The 13,844-nt window shown below is 45.4% G+C and overlaps 1 protein-coding gene across 1 annotated transcript in view; it reads right to left on the reverse strand.

The window, feature by feature from the left end:
- GABRG3 (gamma-aminobutyric acid type A receptor subunit gamma3) overlaps positions 1 to 12,660 on the reverse strand; it is a 334,473-nt gene extending 321,813 nt beyond the window's left edge. Inside the window, exons 1-2 of the mRNA XM_087758171.1 lie at positions 12,420 to 12,660; positions 8,747 to 8,895 (exon numbers count right to left, since the gene is read on the reverse strand). Coding sequence (XP_087614297.1) covers positions 8,747 to 8,895; positions 12,420 to 12,472 — 202 coding nt within the window. The 5' untranslated portion in view covers positions 12,473 to 12,660. The remainder of the gene's footprint in view (positions 1 to 8,746; positions 8,896 to 12,419) is intronic.
- Between the last annotated feature and the right edge of the window lie 1,184 nt (positions 12,661 to 13,844).

The following is a 13,844-nucleotide window of genomic DNA, read 5'->3' on the forward strand; positions in this document are numbered from 1 at the left end:
GGACTTGGCAGTGATAGGTTAACGGTTGGACTCGATGATCTTAAGGGTCTTTTCCAACCTTAATGATTCTATGATTCTATGAAAAGAAAGCATCAATTACTGCAGATGCTAGAGAATTAGAACTCCTGCAGACAATCAAGAAATGCCTTCTATCCTCCCACCTAGAACAGATATTGTTCTCATTTGCATTGAATAGCAACCCTTTCCTCAGGAATATTCCTCTCCTCGCATAGGTGTGCTTATATATAATGCATGGAAGATGACTGGCACTAAAACAGTCTTCATATTTACTCTCTTACTCATGGAAATGGACAGTTAATGGATTTCCAGTTTGGTGGCTGAATCAGAACAAAAGTTTTCTGAAATAAAGACAATCCACTTTCCCCCAAAAAAGAGAATGGGAAGTATCAATAAGAACAATTAAAATATTTCTGATTTTTTTCTTATGATCTTTTTCAGCTCCTGAGCTCTCAATATATTCAGCCGTGTTTCCTAGCTGAGTCTTAGCCACAGCACTCTGCATCCTCACCAATGGGTTATTCGAGTTTCTTCCTCCACAATTCTTCCACAATCCAATACCACAGAAGCTGGATCCAGGACTATGGCTTTCCCCTCCTGAGTGCTGCCATAATACAAACAGAAGTCACTCCATCTCTCCTCCCCATTCTTGTACTACCTTTACACACTGGTTAGCTCTACAGGTACAACTGTCTATAATCAATCCCTGAGTGACAACTATCTCTCTCACTGCTTCCTGTTACATCTGATACTGTCTCTCATAGGCTAGCACAAAAAGACTTACAGCAGAAAGTAGTAATTTGACCTTGCATGACAGTTTACAGCTTTCTCCGCACTATGATCTGGGAAATATTTTGATCTATGAGGCAATAAGCAACCCTCTCTCACCACATATAGGGAAACCTTGCTGGAGCTAATTTAAAGAGTATCAGGTGTGGCAATCAGCAGCTAGCAAAAATAACATGACTGCCACAGTGGTAATAGCCTGTGGTGCACTTCAGGGTTCATTTTTGTGTAGTCTGCTAGGAAGGCAGGTCAGACAGAAGAAAGGTTGTGATGCTGTTTCAGAACTCAAGGTTTTCATTAGGATTGTGCTTGAAAATGCACATCTCCTTTAAAAAGCAACAGAGTAAAAGTTGTGCCCACTCACCCAACAGATCTGTTCCTTGCATACACTGAGAAACTGCTTAAATTAGTTACAGAGAGAACTTTTAACTGCTTAAAAAGAGAACTGCTGTTAAATGCTACCAAACCAGCACAGGAAAGCACATCAGACAGAACTTCGTCTTCTGGTTTGCCGATACAAATAAGCCCACCTATTTCTAGCAGCTACACTTGTACAAACCTACTCAAGGTACTGAGAGCTGCACAGCTGTTTGTGAGACTGCTCTGGTCTTGAGAAATTTGGCTAATGGTTATAAAGATACTTGGGGAGCAAAGAAAACCAGCTTGACTCTCAAGACAGCTAGAACTGGTGGAGCCAGAAGATACATAGGCATTAAATTAGTAGGTGTACGTATGTGTATATATACATATATATACACATATATACATATACGCATATACACTTAAATACTTCACAGTGAATTTATTTGGGCTTATAAATACACAGTAAATACAAGGGGCCACTAGAGGCTGTAGGGATCAAATAAATCTAGAAAATCCAAGAGGAATCCAAGAGTTACTGCAGGATAATCAAAAAAAGGAGGGAAAAGCAGGCATTAGTGGTGAAAGCACCTCAGAACACAACCTGATGAAGCTTTCTTCAACATGTGCAATTCAGAGCCTTCCCTAATATAATGATACATTTGAGAAACAGAAGATGCAAATATGCAATACAAATTATCTTACTACTCTTTTCTACCCTTTCAGTGAATAATATCAGTAAAATCAGTATTATTCACGCTTGTTCTGTCTCTCCCATAATGCTGTTGCCTTAAGTTTGATTTGATGTCAGCTTGACTTTTTAAGTAAAAAGGCAGGCAGCTAGAAAATATAGGAAAAATAAATTACTACAATAAACTACCACATTTATACAAGACTTCTGTTGCATTAAATATGGAATTTGGCCTTTTCAGTTCTGGCTGACCATTACAAGAAGTATCAGTTGAAAAACTTGCTGGTAGCTAAGTATCTCTGAGGCACAGGAACTTCTGTCTTGTAACTTTCTATTCCGTCATTTGGGTTTTTAATCTTATTTTAGCTTTATTTCTAATATTTATGATCACACCCTACTTTCAATTTCCCTGGGTAGTCTGAGTACACTAGAGTGTCATCCCTTCTAGTTGACTTTTCTCTTACCAGCATTATTTTGCTCCAGCCTCTGAAATAGAAATTAACTGAAAGTATTAAACTTTCCCTGGCAGAATATAAATAACTGCAAAGATCATTGGTACAGCCTGAAACGTAGGGGAAATAATCTCTATGTTTTTTTCTATGATTTTGTAGGCATTTTTTCAAAAACAGAAATTTATCACTTTCCTAACACCACTTTCTCACATTAGGAACATCCTGGGGAAAGGTAGTGGACAGCAGTTCTGTCTGTTTGTACCTAACAAGTGTGTGTAACTCCTTATTCTAGTCCTGTTGTGTTCTGGGGAAGGTATTTCAGCAGTTGGGGAAAAGGGTAGGTAATCACAGGAAGGCTGGAGAGCATCTGGTCAGACTGCAGGATGTATGTTTTAGAATATCCTTTGCACTTTAATTAGAGTGCTGATGTAACTGACTGCTTGTTAGAGATGCTCAGGGAATAGTTTTTTTCTCTAAAAATTACTGGTGAAATAAAATGTTTTCTTTCACATGAGCAGGTTGAGATAAAGAGGGCAGCTTGGAGTTTAGCTCAGTTTATGAATTAATCTTAACATTACCATTGCCTTGTCATCACTGAAATTTTGGCCCACATTAGTTATTGCTTCTTAATGAACAAGAGGCAAAAAGATGTGAACCTCATGAGGTTCAACAAGGACAAGTGCAGGGTCCTGCACTTGGGTTGGGGTAATCCCCGGTATCAGTACAGGCTGGGGGATGAAGGGATTGTGTGCAGCCCCGCCTAGAAGGACTTGGGGGTACTGATGGACGAAAAGCTGGACATGAGCCAGCAATGTGCTCTCGGAACCCAGAAGGCCAACCGTATCCTGGGCTACATCAAAAGCAGCGTGGCCAGCAGGTCAAGGGAGGTGATTCCACCCCTCTACTCTGCTCTGGTGAGATCCCACCTGGAGTGCTGCATCCAGCTCTGGGGTCCTCAGTACAAGAAGGACGTTGACCTGTTGGAGAGGGTCCAGAGAAGGGCCACAAAAATGATCAGAGTGATGGAGCACCTCTCTTATGAGGAAAGGCTGAAAGAGCTGGGGTTGTTCAGCCTAGAGAACAGAAGGCTGCGGGGTGACGTTATGGCAGCCTTTCAGTACTTAAAGGGGGTTTATAAGAAAGATGGAGAGGGACTTTTTAGCAGGGCCAGTAGCGATAAGACAAGGGGTAATGGTTTTAAACTAAAAGAGGGTAGATTCAGACTGGATATAAGGAAGAAATTTTTTACAATGAGGGTAGCGAAACACTAGAACAGGTTGCCCAGGGAGGTGGTAGATGCCCCATCCTTGGAAACATTTGAGGACAGGCTGGATGGGGCTCTGAGCAACCTGATTTAGCTGTTGATGTCCCTGCCAATTGCAGGGGGGATGGACTAGATGACCTTTAAAGGTCCCTTCCATCCCAAAGCATTCTATGATTCTATAAGATCTTTTCTTTGAGGTAAGCAAACCAGCTACCAAAAGGCAACTCTTAAGTCTTAATGCTCTTTATGCTCCATATGAGTACTGCAGCTCTGAGCCTGGTCTAGGGTGAGATTTTTTTCCCCCTACTACTAATGTCACATTTCAGAAACCTCTCACATACTGACTTTTTTGATGGGCAAGGTGACTTTAACAATGAAAGAAAAAGATAGCATATTATCTTCCACATGTAAAGCTCACTCAGGGAATGTGATTGGCAAAACTTTCACTTTGGAAGAATACACTGTGACAAACTTCCTGTCTGTTTAAGGCAACCTACATTCCATATGAAGATAAGCACAACACAAGGTAATAAAAGTAGCTTTTATTTTCCAGGGCTCCACTGTGGGCTAAGCTATCCATTAAGGAAGGTGAGAGGGAAGGTTTCATTAAAGTAAACTGACTTGGAAGGATATATGTTTTGTCATGTGCTATTTAATTGACTTGTGGTTTGCTTCATTGTTTTAGTTTTTTTTAATGTAACTTGCATTTTAAACCAGTTAATCAAAAATAGAGCAATGGCAAAAACCTGGTTTATTAATAGAACCTAAGTAAGACTGAGATTTTTCTAGCTGTAATTATCATCATTCTACTCTGTGGCCTGCTGGCTTGCCTATTATTTCTGTTCTCATTTTATTAATAAAGAGGAAGTAAAATTTCAGGGCCAGAACTTAGTCCTACTAAATATCAGAACTTAAGCCAGTGTGAGATGGGAGGGGGGGGAGGGAATCACTCTTGCACGGTAGTACGCCTTACTGCACTTAGAAAATGCTGCATATCCATTGAATGGGTCTTCACTTCAAAGGACTTTGAAACAAACTCCAGAGTAACTGCCTATGGAAGAGATTTTAAGACCTTCACCTTTCAGAATGGGTTTACTTGTTATCTGGGACTGGTGCCTTTTATCATAGAATCGTTAAGGTTGGAAAAGACCCTTAAGATCATCGAGTCCAACCTGTTAACCTAACTGCCTGGTCCACCTCTAAACCATGTCCCTAAGAACCACATCCACATGTTTTTTGAATACTTCCAGGGACTGTGATTGTACCACTTCCCTGGGCAGCCTGTTCCAATGCCTAACCACTCTCTCCGTGAAGAAATTTTTCCTAGTATCTAATCTATACCTCCCCTGGCACAACTTGAGCCCATTTCCTCCTGTCCTATCACTTGTTACTTGGGAGAAGAGACTGACCCCCACCTCACTATAACGTCCTTTCAGGTAGTTGTAGAGAGCACTAAGGTCTCCCCTCAGCCTCCTCTTCTCCAAACTAAACAACCGCAGCTCCCTCAGCCGCTCCTCATAAGACTTGTTCTCCAGACCCTTCACCAGCTTTGTTGCCCTTCTTTGGACACGCTCCAGCACCTCCATGTCCTTCTTGTAGTGAGGGGCCCAAAACTGAACACAGGACTCGAGGTGCAGCCTCACCAGTGCCGAACACAGGGGCACTATCACCTCCCTGGTCCTGCTGGCCACACTATTTCTGATACAAGCCAGGATACCATTGGCCCTCTTGGCCACCTGGGCACACTGCTGGCTCATGTTCAGGCGGCTGTCAACCAACACCCCCAGGTCCTTTTCTGCCAGGCAGCTCTCCAGCCACTCCTCTCCAAGCCTGTAGTGTTGCACGGGGTTGTTATGACCGAAGTGCAGGACCCGGCCCTGAGCCTTGTTAAACCTTGTTTATACCACACAACAGACCCACAATTCTCAGCCCTATAATTGTATCTGGTAAAAAGTGAGTGGAAAAGATGCTTTGTCTCCATAAAACACTTTTCTTTTTCATCTAATCAGTACACTGGTATTAGCTGTTCAGTGTGAGGTGCTTTTTTTTTTTTTTTTTTTTTTAATTCCAAAAGGAGTGTATGTTCTATGGTATAATGGAAAACTGCCAGATGCTACCATTAAAATGAAAACCTTCACAAGCTGTGATATTTATGAGACAAGAACTCTGCCAAGTGTGTGGCCACTGGGGATGCAGTCAGACATTCCCCTGCTGGTAGAACACTGTTTTGTTTCCAAAGACCAAAGGCCCCTTTTAGCTAGACAGGTCCTGTTAAGGTGTCAGGTTGCTGATAGCCTTCACAGGGTAACGATTTTGCCTAATACATAGGTTGTTCAATCTACTCTTTCAAAATCCTGGCTTGGAACCTTGCAGGTAATGCCTGTGCTGCTGAGTGTAGATTGAGCATGTGATCTGACCAACAGTCATTTACATGAAAGCCTAGGCCAAGTAAAGGCCCGCATAAGAAAAAAAAGAAAGGAAAGAGCAAGTCCTTGCTTTGCACCTTAGCATTGACATACACGCTCTTTACAGTGGTTTAGAGAGGCTGGGCGGGGGAGGAGGAAGGAGGGTGGCTGAGTGTCTGTTCACTGGAGTATCATTCACTGATGGATATACTCCTGGCCTGGAGGTAACATGATTACTGATGCACCTTGCCCATAGTATGGCAAGTGGGCACTCAGAATATGCCTGTACAGTGCCAGGTAGCACCTGGACATACCTGAGCTAGCCAAAACATCGGTTGTACTGGGAAGGATGAAAGACCACAGAAAAGTCACTGCCTGGGCCAGCATGCACTTCAATACCTTCTATTTGCCACAGTCATCTTCTCCCCGCGGCCTTTGGCTTGCAAAAGTGTGTTCCCAAGTGATCAAAAAATTGCAATCCTAACCTTTGAAAGTGCAAAGAAATTAGTATTTTCCTAGGCTTTTCTGACTGCATTGAGAGAGAAGATCGTTTCTTCAGGAGCAATGCTAAAGTTATCCTTTGTTAGAAATAGTGGCTTTGCAATAAAGGATTGGAAACCTGAGTGGCATGAAACGGTGAGTGTCCCCTGTCCTGGGGGACAGCCAATTTGCTTACAGCCAGCACTGCACAAATGTAAAGGTCCTAATAAGTAGCTGATTGCATGTTACTCCTGGATTTAACCCTCAAGGTTTTTTATTGACCGCACTTCTGCTTGATTCTGAGAATTACTTCTCTCTTTCTCCACTGATTTATTCTATGCTTTCTATAAATGGTCCACTGCTTTTTTTTCCTAGTGCTTTAACTGATGTGTATTATGCTTTTAACTGATTTGTATTAATGCTGGGACATTCAGGGCAGGAACACAGTTCAGTTGCCAGGACAAGTCAACCATCTAGTTTGGAGGATAACCTTCTCTCAGACGGAAAGGAAGATGTGCTTGTGTGTGAGGAAGCAGCCAGCAATTCAGGGGAGTTAGATATAATGCCTGATTCTCTAACATTCCCCTCGTGTCCTCCTTGACAAATGCAGCAGCTCCTCAGCTTCAAAAGGGCAATGTTATTTATCTCCATCAAAGGTAGGGAGGAGGGAAGAGGGACCAGCGAACGAAGCAGAGGTGAACTAACTTCTCTAGCATCTGAACAACACTCAGCTCAAGTTCTGAAATAGCCAGATTCCTATCAAAGAGAAAAATGGCCTAGGACTGAGATGCTTGATAGAAACAGATAGATGTAGTTGAGAACTGCAAAATCTCTGTTTGGTACTAATATATGAGGAGCTGTGTAATTTAACTCCTTTCTCTAAAACAGGATTTATGAAAGTTTGTGGAGAGACAAAAGGAATTATTTTGGTAACGATGATTTTCCAGTGCTGTAAGATATGTCTGGCCTCTACTGATTTTATGGCAACTGACGTGGGGACTTTGAATGATTACTTTGCCCCACATAGGCATAATATAATTTACTCTGCCTGAAGTCAGTGATCTGAAGAAACGGTGTACAAAGTAAAATAAAAAATTTGTCTGAGAATGTCTTCCAGTTGTTGATATGGATGGGGAACTGCATTAAAGCACTTCTCCGTCAGATATTAAAGATCAGCTAAATCCAGTATGACAAACTAAGTAGAGAGAGAGAGAGAGATAAATGTCACTCTGTGTTAAAAACAGACACATCTATCAAATATGATCTTTGTAAATACTATGGAAAAATCTAAGTAATAGCTATGAAAAAAAAAAACCAACACTTTCTTTTCACTTATAATCAGTGGTAGGAATTCTCCCTCTAAACTCTGCAAAAATTTAGGAAAAGCAAATTATATTAGGTGGTTGTTTTGAGCTTTCCCTGTTCCCGGTTCATTCTGAAGTACATACAAGGTGCAGTAAATGTAAATGACAAATTGTCTCTGATTTCTGTCATACAAACTTGCTGTGAAGAAATTGAACAGCAGTTGTGCTATAGCCATTCTGATCTAAGGATGCAAACAAGGCAAAAAGGGCATAACCACAAAAGGTAAACAAAATACCAGTTTGAAACACACAACCTCATTATACAAATTAAAAAAAAAAAAAAAGAAAAGAAAATAGCTCAAAATGGTTATATGCAGGTATCTACTGGCTCTTATGTAAATTTTATACCTATATGTAGTAGTACTGCTCACAAGACACTTCCATTCTATCAGATTTCTTTTGAAGATAAGATCTGCTCATTCAGGGAAGAAAATCTCTGGAGTTGCCCTATACACAGGCAAATCCTAGTGCCTTCTTCTCAGCATTAAGGAACATAACTTTCGTGATCACATTTTGAAAGGAGTAGATGCACATTCTTCTCTTGCCGTGTCCTACTTTTTGTTTTTAATATGCTGAGTTTTTGATTGCTCCTCAGGGCATAAGTTTTTCATATGCATGGATTGGATGACAAAAGAGAGAAGTATGTTCCGAACTCTGCCAAAGACCTACTGAATACTTCAGAGCCAGCCCTTCTGTATCTCTACACAAGCTCTGTACAATCAAACCGGAGTTCAGCACGCTAAGTTACCACCACATCTTCTAGTGAGAATCAGCATTTTTTAAATATTGACTTGGAAATGAACTTCAGCCTAAAAAACTTAATGTCCACTTTCACGGACATTAGTGCACATTAACCAAAACATAATATGACATCTTTTCTGCACCCATAGATGCTTTTCCTCACCTGTGCAGAAAGGAATACTTACTTCCAATATCTGGGCGTAGCTTTTTGTCATACTCTCTCAACAGCTTGTTTAGTATGAGAGTCACATCTGTGTCTTGTGTTTTTGGAGCTAAAACCCATTTTTGGTTAGTTGTTCCATCTTCATATTCATCCTCTTCAACCTTTCTAGAACTGCAATAACAAATCAAACAAATAGATGTTATTTTATATAACTAAAATCTGAATTTACATTCTGGGTAAATCTCCACACTCATTGGAACAAGTTTTAAATATCTCCCTCGGCTTTGCAACTACCCAGCCTGAGGCTGTTTTTGCAACAGGATGTTACCATTAACAGTTGTTGAGTATCTGTGGATAGGTCATCACTGAGAATTTAGAAATTGTCTTCTGCCAGTCTCTCAAAAAAATATACTCTGGGAGTTAATACAGCTATCAGAGTAGTATTTTATATCCTCTATTTTAACCAACCTATCCTGACCAGTTAGTTTACAACACATTCTTACGAAGAGTGAACATCTGCAGTATTATTTTATTAATACATCAAGACAACTGATTCATCTCTTGCACAAAGGCTAATAAGAGTATTAAAAATTCAGATCTTTTAATACTTCCTGATCATTTTATCCTATTAATAAATTATTATATTCTCAGTGCCTGAATTTCAGTTTAATATATTACAAGGCTTAGAATTAAGAGCTCGCTCCTTGAATTTAAGATGAACTATCACAAGCACACAAATAAATTTCATAAATTAATCTGAATTTCCCTGCAGTTTTAATAACATTTTTTTAAAAACACAGTACTGGACCAAGAGTTGCAACTTCTTTCCCTCACAGGTGGATTATTTTTATTTTAAGAGCATGTTAATACAAAGGTGGGAAACTACAGTTTGCCCAGAAATCACAGCTAGAGCTATTTTCACACAAGACTAATTTCATTTGTGCAGCTTTTTGTGCACGAACACTAAAATGTTGATTTGAAGATGTATCTTTTGGTATCTTAGAAACCAAATCTGTTTGATGCCTCTCGCTGGAGAAAATCTATGACAGTTAAACTGAGATGAAGTTATCAGGAGAAAAGATAACCTCAGTGGTGGAACCTACAGCAGTAATCATGTGTTGCTTCGACCTGCAATTGCCCTGGTGATACGATATCATTTCGCAACCTTTTTACAAAAATGTCAATAATTATGCAAGGTGCAAAGCAACGGAGAATCAGAGGCACAAGCCTTGCTTATTCATGGGATGTGCTACATGCATCAGAGCAACCTCCTTTCTCTTTCTCTCTCTCTCCCTCTCCTCTCCATAATGACACTAGTGTCTTTTAAAATATCTCAGATGTCCAGAAGACTTGATAGACACTCTACAGTAACAGAAAAAAAATTGAACAAGAGTATAAAAAATTAATCACAGAGCATCATCAACCCTCAACATTACTTGTAGATCACCATTCAAGCATTTAATGAAACTTTTAATTGAACCTGCTCTACAGCCAATATGCCTCTAAGGATCAGCCATGAATCACTTAACATGGCCTCACAAATTGCAAGTGCTCTAGGTACAATTTCTATATAAAAATAATTTTGAAACCTAGCCCTTGAGGACTTTCTACAGAGAGAGATCATATAACCAAGTTGAAAAAGTAGAGAAAACTTATGGGAAATTTCAAATAGACGAGCATTCCTTCTCTGTGAGCTGTATTTTCTAAAAACTTGATCTTTTTTGTCTAATGAGCATTAAAAAAACCCAAGAGGATTTTCTGGGGTTTTTTTTCCTCCCTCAGATTCATGACAAGCCCTGTGTTTTAATACTGCAGTTACAGAACCATTCTCAGAGGAGGCACCGTCTCCAAACATACATGGTTGATACTTCACAGCTGAAACGCTGCAGTGGTGCTGAATTGCCAATAGGAAAGGAGAACAAATCATAGGTCTTTTTCTGCTGCACTCACCACAACTTTACTGGAGGCATTCAGACTGCACGTGGAAGTGAGAACTGAGTTCAGGTAGGATCAAGATTCCCATTTCAAGGAGCTGCTTCTTTAAAACCAGTCACTAGTAAGAGTCTAAGCTCTGATAGACCTTTTAAATTCCCTCACTCTAGCAGCTTGTTTCCTAGAAAGTACCTCCAGGCAATGTAAATTCCTAATTACTTTCTAGATTAAGACTGGGGGTGTAAGAGGTTTCACAGTGAACCAGATTAATACACTAGATACATATTTGCAAGGTGTTTTGTTTTCCTCCTTAACAGTTTGTTATTTCCTTTCCCTTGCTTGCCTCTACACAATTAGGCAACTTGAAGGCACCTGAGGTTGCATTTTCACCTGTAGCCTTACTGATGACTGCCAAATTCCCAGCATATTCCTGCTACCCACAGAAACAAGCACAAGATGATAGCAGGCCTTTCTCAAACTGGGGAGGAAGAAGGGCTGCACACCTTTGCCAGCCTCCTCAGGGGCCCCTAGTTTAGATCCTGTGAGAGAGGAGGCAGTGCACAAACTGCAAAGGAGGAAGGCTGGAAAACCCTGAGAAGTTGTGGGGAAAGGATTTATTTCCTGCAACACGTGTGCCCAGGACTTGCTCTTGGGGGCTGGCCTGAAGAAGCCTTTAGTTCCTGTGAGGATTTGGGAGAGAGATGCTACTTGGGTGTGGGGCAGGCTACCGAGAAGGAGAACATGGTTAATAAATGGAAGGGAAGGGAAGGGAAGGGAAGGGAAGGGAAGGGAAGGGAAGGGAAGGGAAGGGAAGGGAAGGGAAGGGAAGGGAAGGGAAGGGAAGGGAAGGGAAGGGAAGGGAAGGGAAGGGAAGGGAAGGGAAGGGAAGGGAAGGGAAGGGAAGGGAAGGGAAGGGAAGGGCCTTTGAGCACACCTGCAGCCCGGTTTGTGGCGGATCCTACAGGGGACGCTGAGGTGACACCTTTGGTGGGTTACGCGGCTGGGGCCCTTCCCAGTACCCTGGACAGCCACCGGGACCGAAGGCGAGCCTGGTCCAAAAGGTGGCGGCTGCAGCTGCCGGCTGGCCCCCTCTGGTCCCTCACCGCCCGCCATTACCGGAGCGCCGCCGGGGAGACCCTTCCCCGCCCCTGAGGCGGGTGCCGGGGGTCCCCGGCCCGGCCCGCCACCTGCGCCCCTCCCGGGCCCCTCCGCGGCGGTTAACGCCCGCCGGGCCGAGGCGGTTTACGGTAGCCGCTGCCGGCGCCCCCCAGGCACTAGGGCACCGCCGTCACCCCCAGCTGGTCCCGGCCGCAGGGCTCCCGCTTCCCGCGGCTGCCCTCTCCCTCCTCACGCCGCCCCGCGCCCTGAGGGGACCCCGGACAGCGCCCGGCGCCGTCCCGCCGGGTGCCGGGCCCCGGCAGCCGCCGGAGCGGGAAAACTTTCTGCCGGGCCGGCTCGGGACAGAGTCCTCGCGGGCGACCTCCGGCCTCAGGCGCGGCCGGGAGGGACAGCGGCGGGGCCGCCGCGCCGGCAGCTCCGGCAGCGGGGCTGCAGCCGGCCGGGGAGGCAGGCGGGTCCCGGGGAGGGAGCGGGCGACGCCGCGCTTGGGAATGAAGCCCCGGCACGAGGCGGGGGAAGAGCCCGCTGTCCTTGCCGGGCGCCGAGTATTTTGCAAACTCCGGCGAGCGGGACCGCAGCCCGCAAGCCCCGGTGCGAGGGGAGCGGAGAGGGGGTGCGGGGAGGCGAGGGGAGCGCAGACTTACCAGGCGTGAAACACCGAGAGGAGGAAGAAAACCGGCAGGAGCTTAGCGGACATGATCTGGGCAGCGCCGGCCAGGTGAGGGGTGCGGCAGGATGAAGGCTACGTTGCAGGATCTTCAAAGGGAGAGTGAGGCAATGAGGTGAAGCTCTCAGCCTCTCTTTCTCTGTACTCTCAGCTTTATACCCTGAAGAAAATACCCCCTTTCACACCGCTCCGGGAAGGGAGGGGGGAGGCGAAAAGAAGAAAAAAAAAAAAGAAGAAGAAGGAGTGGGACGAGGGGGAATCCTCAGCGGAGCGGCTGCCAGGGCCAGGTATAAATCAGGCTCCGCGGTCTGACAGGTGTTCAGCGGGCACCGAGCTGCGGCGCTTCCCGCTTCCCGGCAATCAGCTGCCGGCAGCCGCGGCGCGGCCCCTCCCGCTCCCCCGGCTGGCGCTGGCCGTGCCCCCCGGGCTGTGCACAGCGCGGCGGAGCCCGGGCCCCGCCGGGCCGCCGCGCCGCGGGGCGGGCCGGGCCGGGCCGGGCCGGGCGGAGGGCGGGCAGGGGCTGGGGCTGGGGCTGGGCCTGGGGCGGGGGGGAAGGGGCGCAGCTCGGCCCCCGCCCCGCGGAGCGCCTGGCCGGCGGCCAGCCCCGGAGCGCTGCCGGCGGCCGCCCCGCATCGGGGAGCAGCTCGTCCCCGCTCCCTGCCCAACAGGTACCCGCCTCGCCGGCGCGGGAGGGAGAGCCGGGAAGTGAACGCTGCCCCCGCCCCGGCGGGCGCGCACACGGGAGAGGGGGAGCAGCAAACTCGCCGGCAGCGGGGATTTCTTCCCTCCATCACCAGCCCGATGCCCCCGAGGGGGCGGCTCCGCTGTTTTGGGGGGCGCCCCCGGCCCCAAACCCCGCGCTTACTTGCCGAATGGGGCCCTGGAGGTGCTCTCTTCAGACGGAGGGAGAGGGGTCGGCGCTGCGTCTGGTCTCGGGGTGGTCGGAGCCACGGGCATCCCGATGTACAGACAGACGCGGACGCATGTAATCGGTGCGGCTACAGAGAGGGACCTACAGTACAGTCTTCCACAGACAGACAGGCAGGCAAACATACACAGCGCAGCGTGCGTGTATATGGCTCTGTATCCGGCTGTATGTGTGTAGAAGTTTGCGTGCTCTGTACGAATGCATGGATACGCATATATATGCATAAGGTACGCCTATAGAATGTGTACACAGAGAAGAGAGAGAGAGATGCAGTAGACCGGGCGACAGGGATTTATGTGTATATTGGGAACTTTAGAATAAATGAGGATTTTCTGCTGTGAGAACTCGGAAATGTGACGGCAGTCAACTGTATTCAGGGCAAAAACAGTTTGGGTCTGGACATCGTGTGTCTTTCTACTCCACTAAGAACAGCACAGGTGTGATTTTTATCGACTTCAATTCTCCAGGTGCGTG

Source organism: Nipponia nippon, unplaced genomic scaffold (assembly GCF_047370975.1).
Source record: "Nipponia nippon isolate SJK-2023a ecotype South Korea unplaced genomic scaffold, ASM4737097v1 scaffold_2, whole genome shotgun sequence".
Taxonomy (NCBI): domain Eukaryota; kingdom Metazoa; phylum Chordata; class Aves; order Pelecaniformes; family Threskiornithidae; genus Nipponia; species Nipponia nippon.